We start from the raw sequence: 16,100 nt of genomic DNA, 5'->3' as shown, positions 1-16,100 counted from the left end.
TTGGATAGTCGGAGATTAAGTAATACCGCGAATTCTCATAAATCGAATGCTGCTCCCTAGTAAGACGTGAATCATCTATTTTAAAATGTTTCCGTGATTCTCTGCAGCGAGTGCAGTTCTTCTCCAAACACCGTGCGAGTCACGACGCAGAAAAACTATTTTCGTAGTCTGACAAAATTTTTGAACGGAAGCTTTCAAAAAGACGCAATAGTTGTTGTAAACTTATGGTGACGATTAAAACTACGCAGTTTATTTAGTAAAAGTAGTAGACCATTGCGTACTGTTCAGGTTTTGGCTATGGGTACAGTTCGTTCTGTTTTTATGTCGTGATGTGCAATATGCCGTGTATGGAATGCGTGTTATTCCACAAACCCACCTTGACTGTACTGGGGCTGAGATTAACATTAGATGTCTGTCTTCTGCAAGCTAAAACTAAACTCCGTCCGAACAGGCCTTGGAAGGCCGAAAGGTACCGACCGGCCGCCATGTCATCCTCAGCCCACAGGCTTCACTGGATGCGGATGTGGAGGGGCATGTGGTCAGCACACCGCTCTGCCGACCGTATGTTAGTTTACGAGAGCAGAGCCGCTACTTCTCAGTCAAGTAGCTCCTCAGTTTGCCTCACAAGGGCTGAGTGCACCTTGCTTGCCAACAGCGCTCGGCAGACGGAATGGTCACCCGTCCAAGTGCTAACCCAGCCCGACAGCGCTTAACTTCGGCGATCTGACGGGAACTGGTGTTACCACTGCAGCAAGGACGTTGGCCCACTTCTGCAAGCAGATGAACGTAGAACTTCAACTACATAAACAAATACCTGTTTCAAAACTTTGTTTTGAAGTTAATAAACTTAACAGATTTGCTATTGAATCAAATTATTTTTCAGTCAGTAATAAATAATTATTTTATAAGTTTAATTTTCTGTACATTAAATATGTTTTTCCAAATATACGTGATAGCTGCATTTTTCCTATCTTATTACATATTTCCCTAGTATTCCACTTTAGCCTCGAAGTACAATTTCTTTCTAATTTTTCTTTGGGTGATAATTTTTTGAAATATTTTTGACAGAACTATAAATACTTATTGCCACAAAGCTGATGTTTATCATAAAGTGCATTTGAGAGCTGTGAATTACTTCAGTTTGCATATACAACTGAAAAAGTAAATGGTATGCCTTAATATCCGAACTTCATACTCAAGTTTAGAAGCATTTGAGTCGAGAAAATCTTCTCCGTATCATATTTAATAGTCTGTGTGTCACAATATCTCTTTATTACACACACAAAATCAGTAAAAGTTACTGGCAACTAATCGAATTTCCCTTTTCAAGACAGGAAAAGTTGTTGGGCCATTAAAGAAAGTCATTTCATTTCTAGATATAACGCATTCCAAAGCAGATGACCCTATTTCGTTTCACCGAACAAGATGGTGCACGTTTAGCGAAATATAGCTTAATTGTTCACATGTCCTATGTATCTAGCTTTTTTAAAAAATCGAGTATTTTTTTCACCATAAAATACAGAAACCGAAAAATTAACGATGTCCTCCAACTACCTTTAATACACCGTATGGCACATAAATATGCAAATTCGTAATATTTACAAACGCTGTATACACACAATCTCATGCCTTACAACAACAAAACCCACGCAAAATGGCGGTAGCTGCTTACGGCAGTCTCCAGTGCAAGATCTTCTTGTTACTCTAAACTCGGCAACCAGAATAAAATACCGACTAACGTCCCCGTACACCACTCTCCCATACTGTATTGTATTCTACCGCATATTCCATACTTTTGTAATCTGTACTCTCTTATATGCTATGGCACTCAATTCTACTGGTTGCAGTCACGCTACATTATTACATTATCTTTTTATTATATAGTCACTATATTATCTTTTTTAAATTTTTTTTGTTACTATTTTACATTGTTAATGTACTATCTTAGAACAATGGCCTCATCGTCAATGAACAGTTATAATTACGTAACAAACTACTCGCGGAATTCTGAATCCTCTATTTTGCTGCCACAGGTACCGAAACATCATTTTCTTCGAATCTCATAGATCTATACTACTAAAGTTGCCTTCATGCAGATATTATTTGGAAAGTAAAGTAGTAAGCATAATTTTTTTAAAATTATTCTCTCCTTTACGTAATAGTAACTTCTGTAAAGCCTAATAGATGTCTCTTAGTTATACTTCATTTGCTTGACTACTATGTACACTAATGGCCATTAAAATTACTACACCACGAAGATGACGTGCTACAGACGCGAAATTTAACCGACAGGAAGAAGATGCTGTGACATGCAAATGATTAGCTTTTCAGAGCATTCACACAAGGTTGGTGCCGGTGGCGACACCTACAACGTGCTGACATGAGCAAAGTTTCCAACCGATTTCTCGTACACAAACAGCAGTTGACCGGCTTTGCCTGGTGAAACATTGTTGTGATGACTCGTGTAAGGAGGAGAAATGCGTACCATCACGTTTCCGACTTTGATAAAGGTCGGATTGTAACCTATCGCGATAACAGTTTATCGTATCGTGACATTGCTGCTCGCGTTGGTCGAGATCCAATGACTGTTAGCAGAATATGGAATAGGTGGGTTCAGGAAGGTAATACGGAACGCGGTGCTGGATCCCGACGGCCTCGTATCACTAGCAGTCGAGATGACAGGCATCTTACCCGCATGGCTGTAACGGATCATGCAGCCACGTTTCGATTCCTGAGTCAACACATGGGGACGTTTGCAAGACAACAACCACCTGCACGAACAGTTCGACGACGTTTGCAGCAGCATGCACTATCAGCTCCGAGACCATTTCTGCGGTTACCCTAGAGGCTGCATTACAGACAGGAGCGCCTGCAATGGTGTACTAAAGACGAACCTGGGTGCACGAAAGGCAAAACATCAGTTTTTCTGATGAATCCATGTTCTGTTTACAGCATCATGATGGGCGCATCCGTGTTTGGCGACATCGCGGTGAACGCACATTGGAAGCGTGTATTCGTCATCGCCATACTGACGTATCACCCGGCGTGATGGTATTGGGTGCCATTGGTTACACGACTCGGTCACCTCTTGTTTGCATTGACGGCACTTTAAACAGTGAACGTTACATTTGAGATGTGTTACGACCCGTGGTTCTACCCTTCATTCGATCCCTGCGAAACCCTATATTTCAGCAGGATAATGCACGACCGCATGTTGTAGGTCCTGTACGGGCCTTTCTGGATACAGAAAATGTTCGACTGCTGCCCTGGCCAGCACATTCTCCAAATGTCCCACTAATTGAAAACGTCTTGTCAATGGTGGGCGAGCAACTGGCTCGTCACAATACGCCAGTCACTACTCTTGATGAACTGTGGTATCGTGTTGAAGCTGCATGGGCAGCTGTACCTGTACACGCCATCCAAGCTCTGTCTGACTGAATGCCCAGGCTTATCAAGGCCGTTATTGTTGCTAGAGGTGGTTGTTCTGGGTACTGACTTCTCAGGATCTACGCACGCACATTACGTGAAAATGTAATCACATGTCAGTTCTAGTATAATATATTTGTCCAATGAATACCCGTTTATCATCTGCATTTCCTCTTAGTCTAGCAATTTTAATGGCCAGTAGTGTTTTTGCATCTTTACAAGGAGTGGTGAAAGTGCGACAAGTCCTCTCCACTATAACGTAGTCTACATTTACATGAATTCTCTGCAATTCACAATTAAGTGCGTGGCAGATGGTTCATCGAACCACATTCAAGGTATTTCTCTCCAGTTCCACTCTCTGATAGCGGGCGAGAGAAACGAGCGCTTAAATCTTCCAATCTTCCTGTGATAACTCTGATTTCTCTTGTTTTATCATGCTGACCATTTCTCGCTACGTAGGTGGAAGCGAACAGAGTACCAGGTGTAGATGTACGAAACCAGAATTTCCCTATAGACGGCGCTAGCCGTCAGTGAAGAGCACGTGAGACCGCGTCTGCAGCGCCATCTGCTTCCTGTAGCGGCTGACTATGAATGTCAACACACAGTAACCCAAGTTACATACATCGGAATCTGTTTAAAACGAGTAAACATGTCGAGTTTCGTGCCTAAGAACTATGATTTGCCGACAGCATTGGTTTCCTGTTATCATTTGAAGAACATTCAGAATCACATCGAATACTCGTCGAATCTTTCTGCGAACATACTCTTGTCAAAATACAGTGTTTCTAGTGGTTCCAAAAATTCAAAAATGATGGTTTTGTTGTGAGAAGCGATAAGCGCGGGAAACCAGCGAAAAAGTTAGAAGACAACGAATTGTAGGCCGTATTGGATGAAGATGATACTCAAACTCAAAAAGAACTCGCAGAACATTTGAATGTGTCGCAGAAAGCCGTTTGTCTTTGGCTAAAAGTAATGGGAAAGGTGCATAAAGTGGGAAAATAGATTCCGCATGAAATGAAGGAGAAAAGTGGAAATTTGTGGTAAGGTCTTATGGGACCAAAATGCTGAGGTCATCGGTCCGTAAGCTTACGAACTACTTACTCTAACTTAAACTAACTTATGCTGAGGACAACATACACACCCATGCCCGAGGGAGGAGACGAACCTGCGACGGTGTAGAGGGGGGGGGGGGGGGGGGATGCTGCTCGCCAGATTTCTCCATCGAATATGGTTCAAATGGCTCTGAGCATTATGGGACAACGTCTGAGGGCATCAATCCCCTAGAACTTAGGACTACTTAAACCTAACTAACCTAAGGACACCACACACATCCATGCCCGAGGCAGGATTCGAACCTGCCGCCGTAGCGGTCGCGCGGTTCCAGACTGTAGCGTCTAGAACCGCTCGGCTCTCCATCGAATAGTGACAGATGATGAAAAATGGATGTATTTTGAGAATCGTAAGCGTCGCAAATGATGGGTAATCCAGGCAAACTGTCGACATCCAGTGCAAGACCAAATCGCTTTGGAAAGAAGACAGTGCTCTGTGTTTGGTGGGATCAGAAGGGTGTCATCTATTATGGGCTCCTAAAAACTGGTGAAACCGTTAATACCGATCGCTACCAACAGCAAGTGATCGATTTAAATCGATCATTACGTGAAAAGCGAAGGAATGTGCAAAAAGGCAACACAGTCATATTGCCCCATGACGACTTCCCCCATCACGCACAGCAAAAGGGTTCAGGAAAACGATCGAGGCGTTCAGTTGGGAAATACTACGGCATGCGGCTTACTCTCCAGACTTGGCTCCGTCCGATTATCATCTGCGTTTGCATCACTGTGACACGCTTTCGCTGAACAACGCTTCAATTCGTATGAAAATATACGAAAATAGCTCGCTGACTGGTTCGCGTCAAAAGAAGAACTGTTTCTTTGGCATCGCATTCATAGCCTGCCGGACAGATGGGCGAATTGTATAAATAGCAGTGGAGATTATTTTGAATAAAATATATAGGAGTTTCAAAAATCAGACGTGTGATTATTGCAACCAAATTCCGATTTTATACTTCTACACCTGGTGTATTGACGTTCGCAGGAGAAAGTTGGTGATTGAAATTTCACGAGAAGAATCTGCTACAACTAAAAATGCCTTCGTTTTAATAACTGACACCCTAATTGACGCACCATGTCCGTTGCACTCTCTCCCCGTATCACGATAGTAAAAAACGAGCTGCCCTTCTCTGAACTTTTTCGATGTCGTCCGTCAGCCCCATCTGATGCCGGTCCCACGCCGCACAGCAAAACTCCGGAAGTGGGTGGACAACTGTGGTGTAAGCACTCTATTGGATATGTTGCGTTTTAAGTAATCTACCAACATTTCACAGACTTTGATTTGCTTTATATTATCTATGTGATCATTCCAATTTATCTTATTCGTAATTGTAATCCCTAAGTATGTAGTGGAGTTTACAGCCTTTTGGATTTGTGTTATTTATCGTGTAACCGAAATTTAACGGGTATCTTTTAGTACTCATGTGGACAACTTCACACTATTCATTGTCTAGAATTAACTGATACTTTTTGCACCACACAGATATTCTGTCTAAATCATTTTGCAGTTGGTTTTGATCATCTGATGACTTTACAAGACGGTAAATGACACCAACATGTGAAAACAATTAAAGAGGGTCACTTAGATTGTCTCCAATGTCGTTTATGTAGGTCGGTAACGGCAGAGGGCCTATAGCACTTCCTTGTGGAACACTGTTTTACATTCTGTCAGTAACGAAACACTTAAAGTAGTAAATGAGTAAAGTAGTAAAGGAGTTTTGCTATTTGGGGAGCAAAATAACTGATGATGGTCGAAGTAGAGAGGATATAAAATGTAGACTGGCAATGACAAGGAAAGTGTTTCTGAAGAAGAGAAATTTGTTAACATCGACTATAGATTTAAGTGTCAGGAAGTCGTTTCTGAAAGTATTTGTATGGAGTGTAGACATGTATGGTTCAAAATGGTTCAAATGGCTCTGAGCACTATGGGACTTAACATCTGAGGTCATCAGCCCCCTAGAACTTAGAACTACTGAAACCTAACTAACCTAAGGACATCACACACAACCATGCCCGAGGCAGGATTCGAACCTGCGACCGTAGCAGTCACGCGGTTCCGGACTGAAGCACCTAGAACCGCACGGCCACCGCGGCCGGCAGCCATGTATGGAAGTGAAACATGGACGATAAATAGTTTAGAGAAGACGAGAATAGAAGCTTTCGAAATGCAGTGTTACAGAAGAATTCTGAAGATTTCATGGGTAGATCATGTAACTAATGAGGAGGTACTGAATAGAAATGAGGAGAAGAGGAATTGTGGCACCAGTTGACTAGAAGAAGGGATCAGTTGGTAGGGCATGTTCTGAGGCGTCAAGGAATCACCAATTTAGTAGTGGAGGGAAGTGTGGAGGGTAAAAATCGTTGAGGGAGACCAAGAGATGAACACACTAAGCAGATTCAGAAGGATGTAGTGGGCAGTAGTTACTTCGAGATGAAGAGGCTTACACACGATAGAGTAGCGTGGAGACAACAACAAGAACAACAACTACAACTACCATGTTTTTTTTATTGTTTGATCTTGCACATTTCGATAGTTCTCATGCATTTTGAAGCATTATTCATGCATATTTTAAAGTTTTTATGATGCATATAATCCGTTCTCTAGACATAACCATTGTTATCGCGCACTGAAGTTTCAAGTCACTGTCAGTTCCTTCTAGAATTTATGTGACAAAGTGGAAGCTTCGTGATGGTTTGGAACTTCACAAATGAATGCTAGTCATCCGAAACGGGTCGTCAACAAGCTGTAAGATGCACATGAAGCTGTGTACTACACACTGTCGGTCCTTGGTAAGCCGCAGTGGGTACTGATTTGGCTGCCCTCTGTGTTGGCCGCGCGGGGTAGCCGCGCCGTCTCAGGCGCCTTGCCACGGTTCGCGCGGCTGCCCTCCCTCGGACATGGGTTTGTGTGTGTGTGTGTGGTGCTTAGCGTAAGTTAGTTTACGTCAGATTAAGTAGTGTATAAGCCTAGGGACCGACGACATCGGCAGTTACCGCAAATCCCCAAATTTCCGTGTGTGTTGACAGGAGGCCGGGTGATGACTGGCCGACGTACTCGTCGGACAGCCCGACCTACTACGTCTTCAACGCGGACACGAAGGGCACGGGGCGCGGGCCCAGGTCCAACGCGTGCGCCTTCTGGAACGAGTTCCTGCCCAAGATACGCAACCACCCAGGTGAGTGCGAGTCCGCGCACCGTACACCCACTGGCTGCGGGCGCTGCCAGCCTCACACTACCCCAGACCAACACACGGGGCGGGGCACCTGTTGCTTCCAGTCGGCTAGAAAATGGTGACGTCACTTGTGGAATATTTTGATCCGGAAAACAAACACAGTCTCCACTCAGTACGTCCCTCTCACTCAGCCACTGGTAAGAGTGTGTCGCACGCTAGGTTATCAGCGAACCGGTGGCAGTTTACTGCGTGTCACAGCAGTGCACCCACGTGTCGAACTGTTTTCTGTAAAAAAAATTCTCACACCACGTCACTGATAGCGTCATAGCTGTGACTGTCGCATGAGAGACTCGTTTATAAATTAAAGCAGTTACAACCCTCGGTCACAAAATTTAAGTCTTTTGGCCAGATTTCGACACTTCTACGAGTGCCTTCATCAAAAATTAATTATTCAAACTGGCCTATAACATAAATACACTACTGGCCATTAAAATTGCTACCCCAAGAAGAAATGCAGATGATAAACAGGTATTCATTGGACAAATATATTATACTAGAAGTGACATGTGATTACATTTTCACGCAATTTGGGTGCATAGATCCTCAGGAATCAGTACCCAGAACAACCACCTCTGGCCGTAATAACGGCGTTGATAAGCCTGGGCATTGAGTCAAACAGAGGTTGGATGGCGTGTACAGTTACAGCTGCCCATGCAGCTTCAACACGATACCACAGTTCATCAAGAGTAGTGACTGGCGTATTGTGACGAGCCAATTACTCGGCCACCATTGACCAAACGTTTTCAATTAGTGAGAGATCTGAAGAATGTGCTGGCCAGGGCAGCAGTCGAACATTTTCTGTATCCAGAAAGGCCCGTACACGACCTGCAACATGCGGTCGTGCATTATCCTGCTGAAATGTTGGGTTTCTCAGGGATCGAATGAAGGGTACAGCCACGGATCGTAACACATCTGAAATGTAACGTCCAGTGTTCAAAGTGCCGTCAATGCGAACAAGAGGTCACTAGACGTGTAACCAATGGCACTCCACACCATCACGCCGGGTGATACGCCAGTATGGCGATGACGAATACACGCTTCCAATGTGCGTTCACCGCGATGTCGCCAAACACGGATGCGACCATCATGATGATGTACACAGAACCTGGATTCATCAGAAAACATGACGTTTTGCCATTCGTGCACCCAGGTTTGTCCTAGAGTACACCATCGCAGGCTCTGATGTCTGTGATGCAGCATCAACGGTAACCGCAGCCATGGTTTCCAAGCTGATAGTCCATTCTGCTGCAAACGTCGTCGAACTGTTCGTGCAAATGATTGTTGACTTGCAAACGTCCCCATGTGTTGACTCAGTGATCGAGGCGTGGCTGCACGATCCGTTACAGCCATGTCGATAAGATGCCTGCCATCTCGACTGCTAGTGATACGAGGCCGTTGGGATCCAGCACGGCGTTCCGCATTACCCTCCTGAACAAACCGATTCCATATTCTGCTACCAGTCATTGGATCTCGACCAACGCGAGCATGAATGTCGCGATACGATAAACCTCAATCGCGATAGGCTACAATCCGATCTTTATCAAAGTCTGAAACGTGATGGTGCGCATTTCTCCTCCTTACACGAGGCATCACAACAACGTTTGACTAGGCAACGCCGGTCAACTGCTGTTTGTGTACGAGAAATCGGTTGGAAACGTTCCTCATGTCAGCACGTTGTAGGTGTCGCAACCGGCGCCAACCTTGTGTGAATGCTCTGAAAAGCTAATCATTTGCATAGCACCGCATCTTCTTCCTGTCGGTTACATTTCGCGTCTGTAGCACGTCATCTTCGTGGTGTGGCAATTTTAATGGCCAGTAGTGTATTAGTCGAATCCATGCCACGTCGTGTTGCGGCCACTTCTGCGTGTTCGCGGAGCTCCTACGTGCGACAAGTGTACCAGTTTGTTTGGCTCTTCAGTGTATAAGTCATAAATGAAAATATAAGGTGTGGCAAGGAAGAAACCGGACTCTAATTCTTTATTCGAAAAACTTTCACAACTGAAATGTTGTCCTCTTCAGTGTAGTCCCCTCCCCGATCCCCGATAATATTCCACAGTTGGTAACAGTGCTGGAATTATTTTTCGGCTATGCTAATGAGGAGGCTCGTTGCTTTTTCCTTCACTGCATCTGCCGACTTGGACCTGGTTCGTTTGAACGCAGGCTTCAGTTTAGGGTAAGAGAAAGAGGGCGCGTAGTGCTAGGTCAGATGAATGCGGTGGATGGTCCATCACGGGAATGTTGTTTTTTTACTAAAAACGTTTCCGCAAATATTGCGTTATGGGCTAGCGCCTTGTCCTGATGAAAAATCCGCGAGAGATTCTTTCACAGATATGCTCTCCATCGTCGCACACGTTCACGCAGGGTCTTCTGAACAGTTACGTAATAAGCTTGATTGACAATTAAACCATCAGGAACCCAGTCAATGTAGATAACTCGTCGGATACCGAAGAAAACCCTCATCATTGCTCTGAATTTTGATTTGCTCTTGCGCGCTTTCTTTTTGCTGGGAGACTCAGGGCTCTTCCAACGCATGGATTGTCGCTTCGTATTGGATGGTATCGGAACATCCACGTTTCATCACATGTAATTACTCTGCTGAGGTACTCAGGGTCATTGTAAATGTTTTCAAGGGTGTCACCATTCGATGTTTGCTTTTGCTCTGTTTTGAGGATTCTTGGCACCACTTTAGCACAAACCATTCTCATGCCCAGATCATCGTGCAAAATCTGTGTAACGGTTTCCTTATTAATGCAGGCAAGTTCCGAAATTTGCTGGAATGTTGAAGTGGCGATGTTCTCGAACAATTCTGCAAACCTTTCTCCACATTCTCTTCAGTTTTCGAAGTGGAAGGACGGACCGAACCGATTTCGGACTGCCTTCGACGTCTTCCCCACCGTCTTTGAATCATGTAACCCACTCGTACACTTACGTACGACATAAAATTGGGTACATTTACTATTTCGTGTGGATATTTCCTTGAATGAATATAAATTTCCAGTTCTTCGAGAGTGTTCATAGTAAGCCCCTTCGGTATTTTGTGTGATATTGCAATTTTCTCCACTTTGTAGTGTTGAGTTTTCAAGCGCAAGTAATAGCTTGACGGATTACCATCACTGTCTCTAGTATGTTCTTTAAATCTGGTGTAAAAATTTCGTCCGCTTTTTCCAATATAAAGATTGTTGCAATTGCCACAGTTGATTTTGTATATTCCAGAAGTGGCATATTCTGAGATTTTGGTTGTGCTTGAACGTCATTTCTTTATAAGATTTTTGTTTGTACGGAAAGCCTTTTGTACGTGTGTGGATTTAAGTAGTAGATTTATCTTATTTGATATTCGTTCTAGGTAAATTGTAGGCATGTAGGTTATCTATGTTTTGTAAAGATTTCTCTGGTAAGATGTATGTCATTACGTATCGTGATGGTTTTTTGTTTGGCGTGTTTTTTTTTTATATACAATTTTGTTACGATATCTGGATCAAAATCGTTTGTGTAGGCTACGTAACAGAGTGTTTTCAGTTCGTTTTGTATACCTGGTTGTTCTACAAGTAAACTGATTACTCTATTAATCATAGAACAACCCACATAGCCGGCCGCGGTGGTCGTGCGGTTCTAGGCGCAGCAGTCCGGAACCGCGGGACTGCTACGGTCGCAGGTTCTATTCCTGCCTCGGGCATGGATGTGTGTGATGTCCTTAGGTTAGTTAGACTTAAGTAGTTCTAAGTTCAATGGGACTGATGATCTAAGATGTTAAGTCCCATAGTGCTCAGAGCCATTTGAGCCAACCCACATACTTTCAATTTACGTACCACAAATATTAAATATGATAAATTCACTACGTACATCCACACACATACAGCAGTCTCCCCGTACAAGCAACGGTCTTATAACGAAATTACGGTCACACACAACCAGAATCTCAGAATATGCCACTTCTGGAATATACAAAATCAACTGTGGCAATTTCAACAATTTCTATATTGGCCAAACCGGAGGATATTTTAACACCAGATTTAAAAATCACTCTAGAGACAGTGATACTAAACCGTCAAACTACTATTTACCCCTGAAAACTCAACACCACAGAGTGGAGAAAATTGAGACTGCGTTGGAAATATTATACGAAATACCGAAAGGACTCACTATGAACATCCTCGAAGAACTGGAAATTTATATGCATACAAGGAAATATCCACACGAAATTGTAAATGAACACACAGATTTTAAACATAAATAGTATCTAAAAAACTTTATTGAGGTAATAGAACACGAAAAGACATGTTGTTGTTGTGGTCTGCAGTCCTGAGACTGGTTTGATGCAGCTCTCCATGCTACTCTATCCTGTGCAAGCTTCTTCATCTCCCAGTACCTACTGCAGCCGACATCCTTCTGAATCTGCTTAGTGTATTCATCTCTTGGTCTCCCTCTACGATTTTTACCCTCCACGCTGCCATCCAATACTAAATTGGTGATCCCTTGATGCCTCAGAACATGTCCTACCAACCGATCCCTTCTTCTAGTCAAGTTGTGCCACAAACTCCTCTTCTCCCCAATTCTATTCAATACCTCCTCATTAGGTATGTGATCTACCCACCTAATCTACAGCACTCTTCTGTAGCACCACATTTCGAAAGATTATATTCTCTTCTTGTCCAAACTATTTATCGTTCGTGTTTCACTTCCATACACTGCATACAAATACTTTCAGAAACGACTTCCTGGTATTTAAATCTATACTCGATGTTAACAAATCTCTCTTCTTCAGAAACGTTTTCCTTACCATTGCCAGTCTACATTTTATATCCTCCATACTTCGACCATCGTCAGTTATTTTGCTCCCCAAATAGCAAAACTCCTTTACTACTTTAAGTGTCTCATTTCCTAATCTAATTCCCTCAGCATCACCCAACTTAATTCGAATACATTCCATTATCCTTGTTTTGCTTTTGTTGATGTTCATCTTATTCCCTCCTTTCAAGACACTCTCCATTCCGTTCAACTGCTCTTCCAAGTCCCTTGCTGTCTCTGACAGAATTACAATGTCATCGGCGAACCTCAAAGTTTTTATTTCTTCTCCATGGATTTTAATACCTACCCCAAACATTTCTGTTCCCTTTATTGCTTGCTCAATATACAGACTGAATAACATCGGGGATAGGCTACAAACGAAAAGACGTAATAAAATGGTAAACAAGACTTACTCGATCCATAAACTTGTTTCATCAAATCGTAGGTTTCTGTGGCGGATTTCCTAAGTTTTGTGAGGAATTTGATGTTAACACGTAGTTCCACTTCAGAGCGTAGCTCAATTCCATCGCAGCTCAGACTGACGACTGGCTTTTAAGAAGGCTCACAGTCAGACTAACCACCACAGCGGCGTGAGATTTTGCAGGCGTGTCAGGGAGAATCCTCAGGTTCTTTCCACTCTCTCGTCTTTGTCATCGACGAATCCGGAAATTCGCACAACAACCAGTCCGGTTTCTTTATTACCACACCTCGTACACATGATCATTAATGTTATTACCATGGGGACATAAGGCTCCAACATAAAAATACTAGTGTGACACAAGGATATTCATAAGTACCTTCGGGATTCCATAAGACGGCTGCACGAAAAAACTGCTAGACATACAGAAGAAAAAAACACACACCAATGGTCAGAGCATCGCTGCAAGTTTAGATTTGTAATACCCCCTATGGCGTAGTTGCTGAGCTTATCACTTGGGGGCAGGCATGTAAGAACATGTTGACAAATCACACAGTCTGTGTTCTCGAATCCAATTAATCCGAGGCTGATGTCAGACAACCCAATGAACAGATTTGGAAAACGAGCCACTGTAGCGTCTCACGACAGTTCGTGTCAAAGACACGCACGCACACATTGACGTTTGCTGCATCACAAACAGAGGTCACATTGAAAAATTGTAATGAGAGTTGAAAAGTTGGGGAGTTGCTCTGCGCTCTGATGACTGCCTATTTCCTTCGTATTCCTACCTCTGACTATGATTTTAATTAAAATAATCATACATTAATGTCTTCCAGTGTGAAATAAATTGATGCTTTGAGATTTATAGTTACCTCATCAGAGGATGCTGAGTTACATTAACAGGTAACTATGTTAATAAATTTGTAGTTAGTGTAACAGAAAATATTGAGGTGGGTTAACAGGCAACTTATAACACTACTGTCCGCTACTACTATACCATAACCTCTAAGCTGGATGCAGTTCGTATAGTGAAATTATTTTTATTAAAGCAATTACAGTATAAAGAAGCAGAGCAGTGTTACCCTCTGAGAGGAATTTCGTTATGTTGACCGTGGTTTACCTAACGGAGGTGGCTTATCGGAAGTGAAAGTCAGAATTACGTAAATATTTAAACAGTAACAAACAATAATTTACTTATCTACAGCGTCCAAATGATAGTAAAGAAAACGGTCGCCAGCTTAATTAGGCGTGAGAATGATTAACATTCTTGTTCAAGAAAATAGTTATGAGTAACTTTAATGGACAGACACAACCTATACTTTGCCACACGCGAGTGCAATGAAATCTGACACCTGCATATGTTAACGTTATGGTTGGAACTAACAGCTAGAGCAGAACAAACTATTTGCATAAATATAACAGATAACGAAAGACACTATTACCTTGAGGATGTAGTCAAACTGAATGGTCTCAATAATGTTACTATTAATATTCACTGCAGGATCGTAATTTGGACATAGGCTCAATATTACTTTTCAAACATATTCATTTCTGACATGAAATATGGGTATGGTTCACAGTAAAATTAGTTATTGTGCATAGATTAAGTCTTTCAATATTAAACACCTTTCTACTTAGAATGAAAATTAAATGGAGTTCACTAACAGATTACTTCTCACTGAATTTTGAATAAAAAATAGTTACTGTTTTCATAGATAGTTGTCTTTCTATTAATTGTTACTTATCATGAGCATAAAGGATAAACTGTGGATCCTATTACACTATTAATATGCACTGTCAATACACAAGAGGAACACAATATTGTACAGAATTTATGTTTAACAGCAAGAGTAATTAAAACTTTCTATAATTAAGTAACTTTGTGCATTTGAACTACTTTCAATGGAGGGGGGGCCTTTAATCTTGACCACTGTAGCAGAGCAAACTAAACACACTTTCAACACACTTTCAATACACTAGAGAAACAAGTACGTATCAAGTATGAACATATAACTCTCAACAGTTGCAGTTCAGAACTTTTACTGCAGTGAAATACAAATCTGAGATTATTGTAAGATCCTTTCGACAAACAATATTAATTTTAGCACACTCTAATGCCATATTAACTTGAATATGCCTTCAGTAAAGGACACTCGGTAAACACTTTATCGTGGGAGGGACCCTAAGTGGATATGTGACTGAGGATAAATCACGGTAGAGGCATTGGAAAGCGTCAGGAAAAGCCTCTCTCGGCACTAGCACAATACACAACTTTTACATGAGCATTTGATAGTTTGGTAGCTCGTCCCCGACTGACTCTTGGTTCCACCTTTTCTACCTAGGCCAACCACAATTTGCGCACGCTACACAGTTCCGTTCCTGAGGGGAACCTCAACACCTTTTACATACAAAATAACTAGGAACCCTAAGTGAAGGTCAGCAGTTTACATAACACCAACCAAACATATTAAATAAAACAGAACCTTTGCACATATTGACACTTCTATAAAAATTATTTAAACATAATTATTCAACATCAAAGATAACCAAAGAGGTTATATGAGAAAGACAAAACATCATTTGCTCATATTGTACATATTACAGAGATTACCCTTTATTACAGTATCGAATTAATTATACACTAATTACAGAAGTTCAACAATGGGATGTTGAACATCAAATAAAACAAAAGGCAAAATAAATCAGTAGAGCATTAGAGCTATGGTGTTACAAACTGTAAGTTGCGAGTTGTACTGTCCTCTCATCAGAGGTTGCCGGGTTACATTACCAGGATATTCTTGCGGTGGCATGTCACATCAGTTGCAATGTTAAAGTGCCTTGAGATGAAGGCGTTGTTGCTTCTAAGTCTATAGCAAATTAATTAAAACAATAAGTACGGTTGAGTGGAAGAAAAGCAGATAGAGCATAACAGCAAACAGCCTGTCCTAAACATTTACACAATGTTTGTTGCGCGTATGAAGAGTCTTGGGAGAGATGGCTGGATATTTTTAGCAACCATTCATACATGAGATTGCAGGTTCGAGTGCTGTTGTCCACGTCTCTTCCCGTACACGTCGCATTCAATCTGAAACAATTCTGCTATTTCAGTATTTCCAAAAATACTAATAA

General features: G+C 42.1%; 1 protein-coding gene across 1 annotated transcript in view; it reads left to right on the top strand.

Moving 5' to 3' along the window:
• Nucleotides 1-16,100, top strand: part of LOC126428011 (acetylcholinesterase-like) — a 780,456-nt gene that overhangs the window by 752,181 nt on the left and 12,175 nt on the right. The window contains exon 9 of the mRNA XM_050089893.1: nt 7,563-7,711. Coding sequence (XP_049945850.1) covers nt 7,563-7,711 — 149 coding nt within the window. The remainder of the gene's footprint in view (nt 1-7,562; nt 7,712-16,100) is intronic.

Source organism: Schistocerca serialis, chromosome 12 (assembly GCF_023864345.2).
Source record: "Schistocerca serialis cubense isolate TAMUIC-IGC-003099 chromosome 12, iqSchSeri2.2, whole genome shotgun sequence".
In the NCBI taxonomy this organism is placed as follows: Eukaryota; Metazoa; Arthropoda; class Insecta; order Orthoptera; family Acrididae; genus Schistocerca; species Schistocerca serialis.
Note: the sequence above shows the minus strand (reverse complement) of the source record. Positions and strands in the feature narration are given on the sequence as shown.